Source organism: Barbatula barbatula, assembly GCF_947034865.1.
Source record: "Barbatula barbatula genome assembly, chromosome: 20".
In the NCBI taxonomy this organism is placed as follows: domain Eukaryota; kingdom Metazoa; phylum Chordata; class Actinopteri; order Cypriniformes; family Nemacheilidae; genus Barbatula; species Barbatula barbatula.
Window position 1 is genome coordinate 2808926 of NC_136783.1, and position 15479 is coordinate 2824404.

At 42.8% G+C, this 15479-nt stretch overlaps 1 protein-coding gene across 1 annotated transcript in view; it reads left to right on the forward strand.

Moving 5' to 3' along the window:
- lrp1aa (low density lipoprotein receptor-related protein 1Aa) overlaps window positions 1-15479 on the forward strand; it is a 134079-nt gene that overhangs the window by 106609 nt on the left and 11991 nt on the right. Inside the window, exons 63-75 of the mRNA XM_079483245.1 lie at window positions 1176-1269; window positions 1353-1469; window positions 1579-1698; window positions 5632-5754; window positions 5940-6065; window positions 6203-6319; window positions 8353-8459; window positions 8583-8715; window positions 9556-9678; window positions 10207-10329; window positions 10588-10725; window positions 10813-10944; window positions 11789-11908. Of these exons, the coding sequence (XP_079339371.1) occupies window positions 1176-1269; window positions 1353-1469; window positions 1579-1698; window positions 5632-5754; window positions 5940-6065; window positions 6203-6319; window positions 8353-8459; window positions 8583-8715; window positions 9556-9678; window positions 10207-10329; window positions 10588-10725; window positions 10813-10944; window positions 11789-11908 (1573 nt within the window). The remainder of the gene's footprint in view (window positions 1-1175; window positions 1270-1352; window positions 1470-1578; window positions 1699-5631; window positions 5755-5939; window positions 6066-6202; window positions 6320-8352; window positions 8460-8582; window positions 8716-9555; window positions 9679-10206; window positions 10330-10587; window positions 10726-10812; window positions 10945-11788; window positions 11909-15479) is intronic.

The following is a 15479-nucleotide window of genomic DNA, read 5'->3' on the forward strand; positions in this document are numbered from 1 at the left end:
GCCCGCCCGGCCAGGCAAACAGTGCAAAACAGTATGCAAACGGTCGAGGAACCCAAAACTCCATTGGAGGAGAAAAAAAACCTCAGAGGGAGACCAGGCCTAACCAGGGGATTCCAGTTCCCCTCTGGCAAAAACTGCTGCCTCTGCACAAGCTCGACAGTGCTTGCACAACAAGGCAAAATAAAAAACAAATTTAGATTTAAAATTATCATTAATAATCTAATAGCGACTGAAGTTTTGTAGAGTCGCCACGTCCTTCGTCCAGCATTTGTCAGGTCTGGGAATGGATTGCGCCCTGCCCGCTCCGGTAGCCTTGGACTGCGTCCTGCCCACTCTGGTAACCTTGGAACAATGAGACAAGACTGGCTGAGAGTAGAGTACTGTTCTGCACTCAACAAATGCATCAGTTGTTATTGGAAGTGTCCCTGGTTCCGGTTGATCTAACTAGTGCAGCCTAGATCTTTGAAATATATATATTATGATAGTGTAGTGTATGCAAGATTAAAAAGATGCGTCTTTAGTCTAGATTTAAACTGAGAGAGTGTGTCTGCCTCCCGGACAGTGCAGGGAAGACTGTTCCAAAGTTTAGGCGCTAGATAGGAAAAGGATCTGCCGCCTGCACTTGATTTTGGAACACAGACTAAACTACACTGGACAAGACTAACGATAAACATTGACATTATGTACAAATAACTGTACTTAACAGGAACTCATCAGATGAACCAGCACAAGACAGAGAACACAAGGGCATTAAGTAAGGGATCAAATCAAGAGGGGAACAGGTAACTAGCAATAACGAGAAGACGAGAGGGCGGGAACAGAGACGAGACGGAATAGAGTGTATGGAAGGCCATATGGGCCATAATTGCCTCTCTCCACATCAAACATGAGGTTCTGTCATGGTTCTGCCACTAGGTCAAGAAAAGCAAGACAAGGTGGGACAGAACCATGACATATCATATTCTTCAAAACACCCATATTTGCCGGCCCAAAATCCTCCTTTTCTCATACAGTGTTATACGACCAGAAATAAGTCTGCCGACCCTGATGTCCCAAAAGCTCACCGGAGCCATATTGTGCAACTAGTGAATTTGGTCTCTTCAGATATCTCTTTAATCTAGTTTATGGAGATCTTAAACCCACATTAACGTCACATTAACGAAATGTATCATCAGTTTGTCTGCAAAAACGACAAGTGCATCCCCTTCTGGTGGAAGTGCGACACAGAGGACGACTGTGGCGACAGATCTGACGAGCCTGCAGACTGCCGTGAGTTATGGGGCTTTCATCATCAGTATGAGCATCTGAGAGCAGTGTTTTCAAGCATGTCTGTGGTTCTGTGTGTTTAACAGCCGAGTTTAAATGCAGACCTGGTCAGTTCCAGTGCGGCACTGGGATCTGCACAAACCCGGCGTACATCTGTGATGGAGACAACGACTGCCAAGACAACTCTGATGAGGCCAACTGCGGTACATTTCACCACCTAAGACTAAAAATATAACATTCCCTCAGCTGACTGAAGCAGGCAAAAAAATAAAGTGACTTTTTGCTTTTTTTATGTTTGTGTGCTCCTTGCAGATATCCACGTGTGTCTGCCCAGTCAGTTTAAATGCACAAGTCCTAGTCGCTGTATTCCAGGAATATTCCGCTGTAATGGTCAGGACAACTGCGGCGAGGGAGAGGACGAGAAAGACTGCCGTGAGCTGATTTACGTTACTTTTCTGTGCTTTTTCATTTTATTTGTTTAGTGCTCTAGGTCGGAAACATAATCTCTGCTTGCTGTACAATGCATTTGTGTGAGCGTACTCTTCTGAAAAAAAGAATCACATTTTTAATTATATTTTATTGTATGATAATGTATTAAACAATTTGTTGGTTGAGTCCTGTAGTTCGGTCACATTTAAAGAAGCCGTATGGTACATTGACATCTAGAGGTTGAGCTTGGTATCGCAGTCTAAATTTAAAAATATTGGAGAGACAAGTTTAGCCAAGTAACCGTTCCTCTGGGTTTCTTTTGCTTGTTATCCGAAATAATCTTCAGGCGCTCTATTGTGTACCCGAAGTTTAGGGCAGTCCATGAACGCATGCATGCGCGGTAACATTTGTTTGTGTTGTTGCTTTGAAACGCATGAAAGTGGAAAAGATCTTGAGGAGAATCAGACTTACATTCTGTACTACCACTTCAAGTTCATATGCTTCAAGTCAAGTCAAGTCAAGTCAGCTTTATTTATATAGCGCTTTTTACAATTTTCATTGTTACAAAGCAGCTGTACAAGAAAAAATGACTATAAGTAAAACATAAAAGGTTATGGAATTCAAAACACAGGTCAAATATCAGACACACAATAAATTACTATATGCAGAGTTAATTAAATAAGACTATCAAATTCTAGCAGCCCCCCCGGCCAGGCAAAACAGTGCAAAACAGTATGCAAACGGTGGCGAGGAACCCAAAACTCCATTGGAGGAGAAAAAAAACCTCGGAGGGAAACCAGGCCTAACCAGGGGATTCCAGTTCCCCTCTGGCAAAAACTGCAGCCTCTGCACAAGCTCAACAGTGCTTGCACAACAAGGCGAAAATAAAAAAAAATTAGATTTAAAATTATCATTAATAATCTAATAGTGGCTGAAGTTTTGTAGGGACGTCACTTCCTTCGTCCAGCATTTGTCAGGTCTAGGAATGGATTGCGCCCTGCCCGCTCCGCTCTTGTAACCTTGGAACAATGAGACAAGACTGGCTGAGAGTAGAGTACTGTTCTGCACTCTTTGATGCAACAAATGCATCAGTTGTTATTGGAAGTGTCCCTGGTTCCGGTTGATCTAACTAGTGCAGCCTAGATCTTTGAAATACATATATTATGATAATCTAGTGTATGCAAGATTAAAAAGATGCGTCTTTAGTCTAGATTTAAACTGACAGAGTGTGTCCGCCTCCCGGACATTGCAGGGAAGACTGTTCCAAAGTTTAGGCGCTAGATAGGAAAAGGATCTGCCGCCTGCACTTGATTTTGAAATTCTAGGTATTACCAACTGACCTGACGCCTGAGAGCGTAGTGCACGTGATGGACTATAATACGTAAGAAGTTCTCTCAAGTAGTGAGGAGCTAAACCATGCAAGGCTTTATAGGTAATAAGCAAGATTTTAAAATTTATGCGATGCTTTATAGGTAACCAGTGCAAGGTTGACAGAACCGGGCTAATATGCTCATACTTTTTTGTACGTGTAAGAACTCGAGCTGCCGCATTTTGGACTAGTTGGAGTTTTTGTAATAGGCCTGCAGGGCAACCACCTAATAGTGCATTACAGTAATCTAGTCTTGATGTCATAAAGGCATGTATAAGCTTCTCCGCATCTGATGATGACAGCATATGACGTAATTTAGATATATTTTTAAGATGGAAAAACGCAATCTTACAGGTTTTGGCGACCTGGTTCTCAAATGACAGAGTACTATCGAATATAAAGCCAAGATTCTTAGCTGAAGATGAGGGTTTTATGGAACATCCATCAATAGTTAAGCAGTATTCTTGGTTGTTACGTAGGGCGGTTTTCGGTCCGATAAGTAACACTTCAGTTTTGTCCGAGTTCAGTAATAAAAAATTGCTACTCATCCACTTTTTTATATCGACAATGCATTCCACTATTCGATGGAATTGCTGTGTTTCGTGAGGCTTCGAGGAAATATAAAGTTGCGTATCATCAGCATAGCAGTGAAAGCTTACTCCGTGTCGCTTTATTATATCTCCTAGGGGTAACATGTATAATGCGAAGAGCATAGGCCCTAGTACTGAGCCCTGTGGTACACCGTACTGGACTTGCGATTTGCGTGATACCTCATTGTTTATTTTTACATATTGGAAACGGTCGCATAAATAAGATCTAAGCCATTTCAAAGCTATTTCCTTAATACCGACATAATTTTCAAGTCTATGTAGGAGCATGCTGTGGTCAATGGTGTCGAATGCAGCACTAAGATCTAGCAGCACCAATAAGGAGATACAACCTCGGTCGGACGCCATAAACAGATCATTTGTAACTCTAATCAGAGCAGTCTCTGTACTGTAATGTGCTCTAAATCCAGACTGGAAATCTTCATTAATCTCATTCCTCTGGAGGAAGGAACATATTTGAGTTGAGACTACTTTTTCCAGAACTTTAGATAAGAAAGGTAGATTCGAAATAGGTCTATAGTTAACTAGTTCTCCAGGGTCCAGATGGGGTTTTTTGACAAGGGGCCTTATAACAGCCACCTTATATGCTTTAGGCACATGTCCTAATGTCAGAGATGAGTTAATAATGCTAAGTAGAGGATCTATAATTTCTGGGAGCATCTCTTTCAGAAGATTTGTAGGTATAGGGTCTAGCATGCATGTAGTCGATTTAGATGATCTAATGATTTTCGACAGTTCATCGTGATCTATAGTAGAAAATAAACGTAATTTCTCCTTAGGGGTGCTGTAGTAAGTCGTTTGTTCAGCGGGTTTCGCATCTGGTTGCATAGTTATAATTTTCTCTCGAATATCTTGGATTTTATTTGTGAAATAGTTCATAAAATCATCACTGCTATGCTGGTATACAGCAGCAGAAGTCGCTGACGATTTATTTTTGGTTAATTTAGCCACTGTATCAAATAAAAACCTAGGGTTATGCTGGTTTTCTTCTATTAGTGATGAAATGTAGGCGGATCGAGACGTTTTTAGGGCTTTCCTGTATTTTTTTGTACTATCCTTCCAGGCAGTACGAAATACCTCTAATTTAGTCTTTTTAAAGTTGCGCTCCATTTTTCGTGCCGCTTTCTTTAGAGCCTGAGTGTGTTCATTTTTCCACGGTGTCGGTCTGTCATTTTTAATCTTCTTTAAGCGCAAGGGAGCAACTATGTCTAGCGTTTCCGAGAAGGTGGCATTAATATTTTCAATAGTAAAGTCAAGATCTTCAACGTTATTACTCATGCTAGAGATTTGAGACAATTCAGACAAATTATCAAGAAACGCACCTTTTGTAGTCGAAGTTATTGTTCTACAATATTTGTAACTTGGAGTTTGATTTGCCACCATTGGGTATTGAAGCAAGCATGATACCAGATAATGATCTGAGATGTCTTCGCTCTGCTGAAGGATTTTAACATCGACCACGTTTATACCGTAAGACAAAATTAAATCTAAAGTATGATTACGAAGGTGAGTAGGTCCTGACACATGTTGACTAACGCCCATGGAGTTAAGAGTGTCTTTAAAAGCCATTCCTAAAGCATCGTTATCATTATCTACATGAATGTTAAAGTCACCAGCAACAAGGACTCTGTCTGCAGACAGTACTAGTTCTGATAAGAACCCACCAAAATCTTTAATAAAATCTGTGTGGTGCCCTGGAGGCCTATATACAATAGCCAGAATACATTTTAAAGATGTTTTGTCCTTAATATTAGGTATTGATGCATCAAGTACATCAAGTTCATATCGATGCTGTATATATACAACAACAGTTAACATTTATTGCAGACAACAGGGATTGTTTGCCATTGTTTACCCTTCAGTAATGTATTTGCCATGCACACAGTGGGTCCTGTGTTACACGTGACATCTGTTGTGGATAATGTGGTTGGAGTATAACATGTTGATTTGTGTATGCAGCGGAGGTGACGTGTGCGCCTAACCAGTTCCAGTGCTCTATAACCAAGCGCTGTATCCCGCGGGTTTGGGTGTGTGACCGCGACAATGACTGCGTGGATGGATCTGATGAACCCGCCAACTGCAGTGAGTTTATCAGTTACATGATTTGACATTCAGCCGTTGTTTCAGATTATCTGTCATTTTACAGGACCCAGAACATTATCTACTGTACACGACATTCTCTTATCAATAACTCTGTCATACTATGACACTGAGGTACAGTAGTGAATATAAGAGGCTTTCATGATGTTTATTCTGTCTCTGAGTAGCTCAAATGACGTGTGGTGTGGATGAGTTTCGCTGTAAAGATTCTGGCCGATGTATCCCCGCTCGCTGGAAATGTGACGGAGAGGACGACTGCGGGGACTCTTCAGACGAACCCAAAGAGGAGTGTGGTGTGTACATACAGCCATGAAACCCCAGAAACATCAGTCTTGAATACTATTGATACAGCAGTATGTACCAGAATAAGAGAAAACTGTAAGGTCCACCCTGTTGAATTTTTGGACGTGAATTGTTTTGTGACATCTAGATGAGAGGACGTGTGAGCCGTATCAGTTCCGCTGTAAAAACAACCGATGTGTGCCTGGCCGCTGGCAGTGTGACTATGACAACGACTGCGGCGACAACTCAGACGAGGACAAGTGTGGTGAGTTTACACGCCCTGGTGCACATGACACGTTACATATGAGCGCTGAGACCCAACAGGTCCAAACAGACTTCAGGCTGCTTAAAGAAACACATCTCAACCGATGTAGATGCAGTGACACTCTTAATGTGCCTCATAGTAATACAGTAATACTGTGCAGTAATACAGTAACTTACAGTAACAATAGCAAATGAGAATTTGTGAAAGAAGCCTTTATCTACTCCCATTCGTTTGTACATATTAATAGAGATGAAATGAAATCGGTTGACGATCATTTTCAGTTATTTGCTCATAATCACATTGTTATTGAAGTTAAATGTCATTTTTCATTCATGCATGTTTTCATATGATCTGGTCGTTCACCTGTCTCCATCTTGTGTTTATTCTTGATTTAACACTGATGGCACATTGATGTGAGTTAGAGGTAGGTTTCTCTTTACAAGACGCCCATGTTTCACTTTAAGTCTGTCGGTGGCAGCTTGCTGATGATATTAATGAGAAGCTTGTGTATTTTATGTGCTTTTTGTTAAACAACCAAAGGCAATATGGACTACAAAGAAAGCATCCACGGGCTGGCACACAACTAAACAAATGATAGATTTTGAGCAATGCAGTATGAATTGAATTACAGCTGCAGAAGAAAATAAGAGTACATTTCAAACCTTTTCAGTTTTTCTAAATGTGCTATTTATAAAATGTAAAATGATCATTTTTGTTTTTTTCTGTCAACTACTAACAATATTTCTCCCAGATTTCAAATAAAAATTTTGCATGTATTTACATTTCAAAATTCAATTTCATAACAAAAAAGATGCTTCAGATCTCAAATACTGCATAGAAAACAAGTTCATATTCTCTTTTAAGGGATACTAGAGTCATTTTGTACATGTATTTGGAAAGGTTCAACAAATATTTTTTTATGTGATAACCTGATCTTTCACATAACCTGGTCTTTCACGTTGTTGAAACTCAACAGACGCTGGACTGGAATGACCAAACACATCTAGAAATGATAATAACATCAATATTTGGAATGATTTCTTAGTTTTTTTCTGCGGCTGTCTGCACAAGATGCCATTTATCACTTTTAGAAACATGAACTCATTTAAAATTTTGCTTATTTTCATATCTTATTTTTAGTAGTACTTCTTTTATGTTTGACATAATACAAATAACAAATTTCATAAAGGACAAGGCAATTCACTACTTTTAAAATATGTGTATTATTATTGCAAAATCAGTTTGATGCACAAGCTTTTTTGTAGAAATGTACCTATTGAGAAACAAATTCAGTCAAACGTCTCCTCTTGAGTGCCTTTTTAAGTGAGGTTGTGCGTTTTCAATTTTTTTTGTAAAAATGGATGTTTGTATGCCTGACTAAAGAGTAAACTTTATTAATCCTAATAAAGTGATTGATAAATGATCAGTGATATGAATCACTGACAGTAATACTCAGCAGCTTGCTACATAGACATTTATTCCTGCAGTTTTGGACCAGTATTTATTTTTTGGATTTTTCTTTTTGTCCCTGTCCCTCCTGTATGACCTGTACACCTTTAAAGATATAGTTTTCCCCAAAACGACATTTAAAATGCATTACTGTTTACTTACTCTCATGTTGTTGGAAACTTGTATGCCTTTTTTTTACTTCTGCCCCTTTCCCCACAATGAACGTAAATAGGGACAGACACTCCAAAAAGGTTATTTACATTTACATTTATGCATTTGGCAGACGCTTTTATCCAAAGCGACTTACATAGCATTATCCTATACATTTATACATAGGTATCTGCAATCCCCTGGGATCCAACCCACAACCTTGCGTTGTTAACTCAATGCTCTTACAGGAAAGCTTATAAGTCACAGAGAAAAGAAAGAGACTGTACAGAGAAAAGAAAGTCATATCACTTTGAAACAACATGAGGGAAATAATGCTCACAGAATTACTACATATTACTATATGAAATGACTGTCCAGTTTTCTGAATGTAACACAAGGTATGATAGATTGACGGTGTATGAATTGTGTGTCAGTGCCCAGGAAGTGCTCCGAGAGTGAGTTTGCTTGCACCAGCGGTCGTTGTATCGCTGGCCGATGGAAGTGTGATGGAGACCATGACTGCGCTGATGGATCTGATGAGGTACACGCGCGCACACACAGATGCTTATTGACAACTGTTGCAGTACAACACTCAAACTGATGTATTTGCATTCATAATAATGCTCCTCATAACTAGTAAATCCTTTGTGTGTGTGTTTCATAGCACGGCTGCGATGTGAAGTGTGATAATGACCAGTTTCAGTGTAAGAACAGTCACTGTATCCCCTTCCGCTGGAGGTGTGACGCTGATGCGGACTGCATGGACGGCAGCGATGAGGAGAACTGCGGCGCTGGAGGTTAAACACATATACAAACACAGTTTTATTACATTCTTCTTGTTCCAAACGGCAGCTCTTTGTGATGCTACAAACGTACATGTATGTGCAGAATAAGAAACAACAAACATTCGCCTTCCTACATACATTCTGTAAAGACCCGCTCACACTGTAACCGTAAAGATACGAATGATTTTATAATTAAGAGAATCGTTGAGTCCACAACTATAACAATAAGAGTGCAGAGGTACGATATCATCAATATCACTTTCATTCAAAATCCATTCAACTTTAAAGGGCTTGTGCATTAGTTGAGTTCAGTTTTTAATTTTATTCATATTTAAAATGAGCTTTTATTTTTATGTTAATTTTAAAGTTTTAGCAATTTTGGTATGTGCTTTTGTCATTTTATAATTATTATTTTTTTATTATAATTTTAGTGCTTTAAAAACCTTTCAGTTTTTCATTTATTTAACTTTTCTTCAATCATTTTAGGTTAATATTTTATTTGATATCAATGAACAGAACCATTTTTAAAGTACATTTTTGTAAACTAAATCATGTAAAAACTGCAGCGCGCAAGCTTAGAATAAACACATGCGACCACAAATGAGTAAATAATGACAACAATGTCTTTTTTGCGGTGAACTGTTCCTTTAAACAAGAGCATTAGCCACGAATCAATGGCTGCAGTATTAATTCGAGCGACCAAACTCTCTGGAGGGGATTTTAGTATTCATGGAGGCTTTTCTGAAGATACGCTGCCAAGCGCTTCACACACCCCAGACACATGATAATTGCTGTTCGCATGTGCTGGAATGAATACAGATGAGTGACCCTGTGTGTGTTTGTGTGTGTCAGTGGGTCAATACTGCCTCCTGGATGAGTATCAGTGTAATAACACTCTGTGTAAACCACTGGGCTGGAAGTGTGACGGAGAGGATGACTGTGGAGATAACTCTGATGAAAACACAGAAGAGTGCAGTAAGTGCCCTTATTATTTGCCTTTATTATCACCTTCTTATCTTAAACTTTTAACAGACACGTAGCCTACATGAACACTAGGGGGTACAACACCTATATTCAATCATAGTGAGAGAGTTCAGTGCAAAACAGATTCACATAATATAACACTTGAGTTAAAATTGTTAAAGCTGCAATGAGTAACTTGTTTGGCTCAAATGAAATCAGTGTAATAATGATTCATAATGGAATCTGTCAGGTGAAGTTTTGTAGGAAATGTCAGTTTTGACATCATTTGGCTGTATCGCACACAAAGTGAAGTACATAGAAGGAACCTGCATATTTATGTTTTTAACGTGATGATATAGAAGCAAAAGCTACTGACTGCAACTTTAAAAACGAATGAATTAAAAGTTGCATTAATTCGAACACAAGCCCAAAAATGAAAATCGTGAAATGTAAATGATGACATCACCCTGGACTTTGCATTTTTGAATGTTTTACATCTTTACATTTCATGTTTAATTTACACTTATCTCTGTGTCCCAGAACGATTCCACTGTCCTCCGACCAGACAGTTCAGATGCCATAATGATCGAGTGTGTCTGCCGGTGTCTAAACAATGCGACGGTGTTGATAACTGTGGCGATAACAGCGATGAACTGAACTGCCGTGAGTATCTGCCTGATCTTCTTGACTGTGCTATTACTCTAAATGTTCAACATTATTGTTTTCTAGTAAATGTTACCGGGCCGCACCACCGTAAAAAACGTTCCTCCCTTTAACAAAATGCTGCTCAACTGAGCTTGAGTAGGTTAATAAACATAATAGAACAAAAGCTGTATCTGCTTTTGTTTTACTGTGGACACAAAGTTGGCCGAAAGATCAAATGTTATTTGAAGGCATATTTTGTTTTGACCTACAACACAGAAACTCCGGCCCCTGCGCCCTGCGGAAAGGACGACTTTATGTGCAGTAACGGCAGGTGTATAAGTGCAAACCTCCGCTGCAATTTCTTCAATGACTGTGAGGACTACGGCTCGGATGAGATCAACTGCAACAAGATAGGTGTGCACACGAGAGAGTGAACGTGACATATATATATTAGGACACACTCGAGCGTACTGTATGTGTGTAACTTGTGTCTCTGAACAGATTCGGGTCTGAATGAATGTCATCAGAACCGCAGCGTCTGTGCCGAGGAAGCTCGCTGTGTGGTAAACGGAAGCGACACCTTCTGCTCCTGCAGGCCCGGCTTCCAGAAAACACAGCAGCAGACCTGCGCAGGTAACGCTCAGAATACATGTAGCTGTGTACTGAGAGCAGTTTCCTCAAATTTGGCAGGCAGGTTCAGAGTGAGTGGTTGTGCATGTAGTGGATCACAAGCAAGAGAGTATATATGAAGCAATTTACAGATTTTATCAAGCAAACTCTTGTGGTCTCTCGCTAAGATGCGTTTTAAACCGATCCTGTCTATGGAGAGGATCAGACTTGACGTATTTTAAGTAAAAAAAAAATGTTTATTAAAGAATTAATAAAACTTTTTTACATTTTGAAGCCGCAATACAATCGCCAGAAAAAGCTAACACGATGCTATAAACAGACTTACACATAAGGTCACTCGATATCAACGTCACCAACACCAAGCCTCCTTCAAACTTTATTAAAAGTGTGTTCCCTGGTAAGTTATTACTCCGTTACTCCTACTATTTGTGAGCTTTATATGCACCAAAGGAAGTCGTCGCTTTTAGCCACTTGTTAGCAATCCCGATTTTAAAACAAAATAAGGCTTTAAAGATCACAAGCAGGTTATAATTTGTGTGTTTTATGTCTTAGAATAAAACGTGAAAATATGTAGAGGTTTTGACTTTAAACAGACTTTATTTCGGGCGATTTACTAAAAACCCATTCAACTTTCTCAGACTTAAATGCTAACTCGCTTCCGGGTTTTGACAAAAATACGTCATCTCTGAGCCTCCCTATTGGCTGCTTTTTCTTCATTATTTAGTCCGAGTCATCCATTTTGAAATACATCTTTAGTTATGCAATGAAAAATGTTTGGACGATTGAGATGCAGCTGCTTACCGTTGTGTTTCTGAATTGTTGTTGTTGTGTTTCTTGTCTCTGACAGATATAAATGAGTGCAAGCAGTTTGGGGTGTGTTCTCACATCTGTAACAACACTAAGGGTTCACACAAATGCAGCTGCTACAAGTTCTTCACCAGAGTCAACGACACCTGCAAAGCTGACAGTATGTTTCAATCTATTAATATAGTATAATGGCTCAGAACGTGTCAGTGGCGTAGCATAGTAATGAAGGGCCCCAGTGCAGGCTATTACAACGGGCCCCCCTGGGCACCAAATACAAATGCTAGTGTCTAAGGAAACCCATAGAAGTGAATTTGTGCATCTAATCTACTTAATTTAGACAATTTCAAGCAATATCTTATCAATTCATTAAGCAGGCCTGATTAAGATATCATTTTATCAATCATTTGATTAAAAACAGAATGATGTTTTGCGTTACTCAAAGCCAATGTTGGGTTCGTTTGTTACGCATATCAACCAATTCCACACTCAACGTTCTTGGTTCTCTTCTTATGTATTAAATCCAGACATTTGGTTGATGAAACATTGAATAAAATTAAGATACAATTGTTATGAAACGAAATGTTCTACTATGTTTCTAAATTCACAGATGTTCAATCAAAACAAAGCGTTTTAAAGTGGTCAAAATCATATCTGGCCCACTCCATGATTCACGACATATTGCACATCTTATGAGCCTATCTAGACATGCTGTTCACTTTTCATAATCGACATAGAATCAAATAAAACATAATATTATTGCCTAATATTTAAACATAAATATGAAACTAAAAGGCTGTTTTCTTCTACCCTTTCGTGCTTTTGTGAAACGACTTTTTTGAAACACGTCTCAAAGATAGTATCACACAAACATGGAACATACGTTTGAAGAAATCTTTAAATCTTTCATCATAAATAAATACACAGCCTGAACCCTGTATAGGTGAAGTGTGAAGTTGTGTGCCTGATCCACTAAATTTAGAGCAACTAAAATCTATATCTTATCAGTTTCTTATATTAAATTGAACAGTTCTCTTTGCGTGTGTAAAAGAAGAGATACACATCATAAAGAGATGATCTTTTGACAATGAAAATGAACAATTCTAACTAAAAACCAGTAAAAATGTATAATATAATATTTTTATTTTGTCTATTTAAATTATATTTACAAACTCACAAAAGACAGTAATGGTGTTATGAAATGTGACAGAAAAGAACCCAATAGCAGGCAGACACGGGGATGCAGGGGTTAACAGATAATTTATTATACAACAAGAAAACAAAAACCCGCGAGGGGGTAAAACAAGACAGGATAAATAATAGGGACAACCAGGACACAGACTAACTACACTGGGAGAACTATACTAAGAACAAGACTAAACTAACTAACTAACCAAAACACAAGGACTAGAGACACGACGCAAGACTTATCCAGAGCATACAGCAAACACGGTACAGAATACAATGAACGAGCACAGGACAATAGACAAGAGGAGGCTTTAAAGGGAAACAAACACAGGATAATTGAACAAGGGGCAGGTGTAGGTAATGAGACACTAATGGGAAGGCTAACGAGACAAAAGGGCGGGAAACACTGACGAGACACGAGAAAGCACATGGCATGTCAGAATCAAAACAAAGCCATGTCTTTCTCACACAAAACCTAAGGCTATGCCATGACTCCGCTGCAAGACCAAAAATAAACATGACATGATAGCGGAATCATGACATAAGCCCCCCCTTAAATGAACACCTCCAGGTGTTCATCAAGGGGTATACTAACAAGACAAGACAGACTGGGAACACGACAATACAAGGCAAAACAAAGAAAACAATATCAGGGGCAAACAAGCAAGCAAAATCACAGGGTTGGGGTGAGACAATAAAAATAATAAACATGGGAGGGGGGGGTGGGGGAACAACAAAGTTCACGGGAGGGTGTCCAAGAGGGTAGGGATAGGGTGGGACAGTCCTAGTTCCCGGGGGCGCTCGCGAGCGTGGAATCCCCGGGGACTTGATGGGAGAAGTCCTCGGGGGAACTGTTCTTGTTCCCGGCTTGAAGGCCGGCTGAGCCGCCGGCTGGAAGGCCGGCTGAGCCGCCGGCTGGAAGGCCGGCTGAGCCGCCGGCTGGAAGGCCGGCTGAGCCGCCGGCTGGAAGGCCGGCTGAGCCGCCGGCTGGAAGGCCGGCTGAGCCGCCGGCTGGAAGGCCGGCTGAGCCGCCGGCTGGAAGGCCGGCTGAGCCGCCGGCTGGAAGGCCGGCTGAGCCGCCGGCTGGAAGGCCGTCTGAGCCGCCGGCTGGAAGGCCGTCTGAGCCGCCGGCTGGAAGGCCGTCTGAGCCGCCGGCTGGAAGGCCGGCTGAGCCGCCGGCTGGAAGGCCGTCTGAGCCGCCGGCTGGAAGGCCGTCTGAGCCGCCGGCTGGAAGGTCGTCTGGAAGGCCGGCTGAGCCGCCGGCTGGAAGGCCGGCTGAGCCGCCGGCTGGAAGGCCGTCTGGAAGGCCGGCTGAGCCGCCGGCTGGAAGGCCGTCTGGAAGGCCGGCTGAGCCGCCGGCTGGAAGGCCGTCTGGAAGGCCGGCTGAGCCGCCGGCTGGAAGGCCGTCTGGAAGGCCGGCTGAGCCGCCGGCTGGAAGGCCGGCTGGATAGGACTGGGTGCAGGACTTGACGCCGGCTGGAAGGCCGGCAGGGCAGGACTGGGTGCAGGACTTGACGCCGGCTGGAAGGCCGGCAGGGCAGGACTGGGTGCAGGACTTGACGCCGGCTGGAAGGCCGGCAGGGCAGGACTGGGTGCAGGACTTGACGCCGGCTGGAAGGCCGGCAGGGCAGGACTGGGTGCAGGACTTGACGCCGGCTGGAAGGCCGGCAGGGCAGGACTGGGTGCAGGACTTGACGCCGGCTGGAAGGCCGGCAGGGCAGGACTGGGTGCAGGACTTGACGCTTGCGTGGACGCCTGGGCAGGACTTGGCACTTGCGTGGACGCCTGGGCAGGACTTGGCACTTGCGTGGACGCCTGGGCAGGACTTGGCACTTGCGTGGACGCCTGGGCAGGACTTGGCACTTGCGTGGACGCCTGGGCAGGACTTGGCACTTGCGTGGACGCCTGGGCAGGACTTGGCACTTGCGTGGACGCCTGGGCAGGACTTGGCACTTGCGTGGACGCCTGGGCAGGACTTGGCACTTGACTGAGTGCAGGTGGGACCACCGGACTTGGGACCACCGGACTTGGGACCACCGGACTTGGGACCACCGGACTTGGGACCACCGGACTTGGGACCACCGGACTTGGGACCACCGGACTTGGGACCACCGGACTTGGGACCACCGGACTTGGGACCACCGGACTTGGGACCACCGGACTTGGGACCACCGGACTTGGGACCACCGGACTTGGGACCACCGGACTTGGGACCACCGGACTTGGGACCACCGGACTTGGGACCACCGGACTTGGGACCACCGGACTTGGGACCACCGGACTTGGGACCACCGGACTCGGGACCACCGGACTCGGGACCACCGGACTCGGGACCACCGGACTCGGGACCACCGGACTCGGGACCACCGGACTCGGGACCACCGGACTCGGGACCACCGGACTCGGGACCACCGGACTCGGGACCACCGGACTCGGGACCACCGGACTCGGGACCACCGGACTCGGGACCACCGGACTCGGGACCACCGGACTCGGGACCACCGGACTCGGGACCACCGGACTCGGGACCACCGGACTCGGGACCA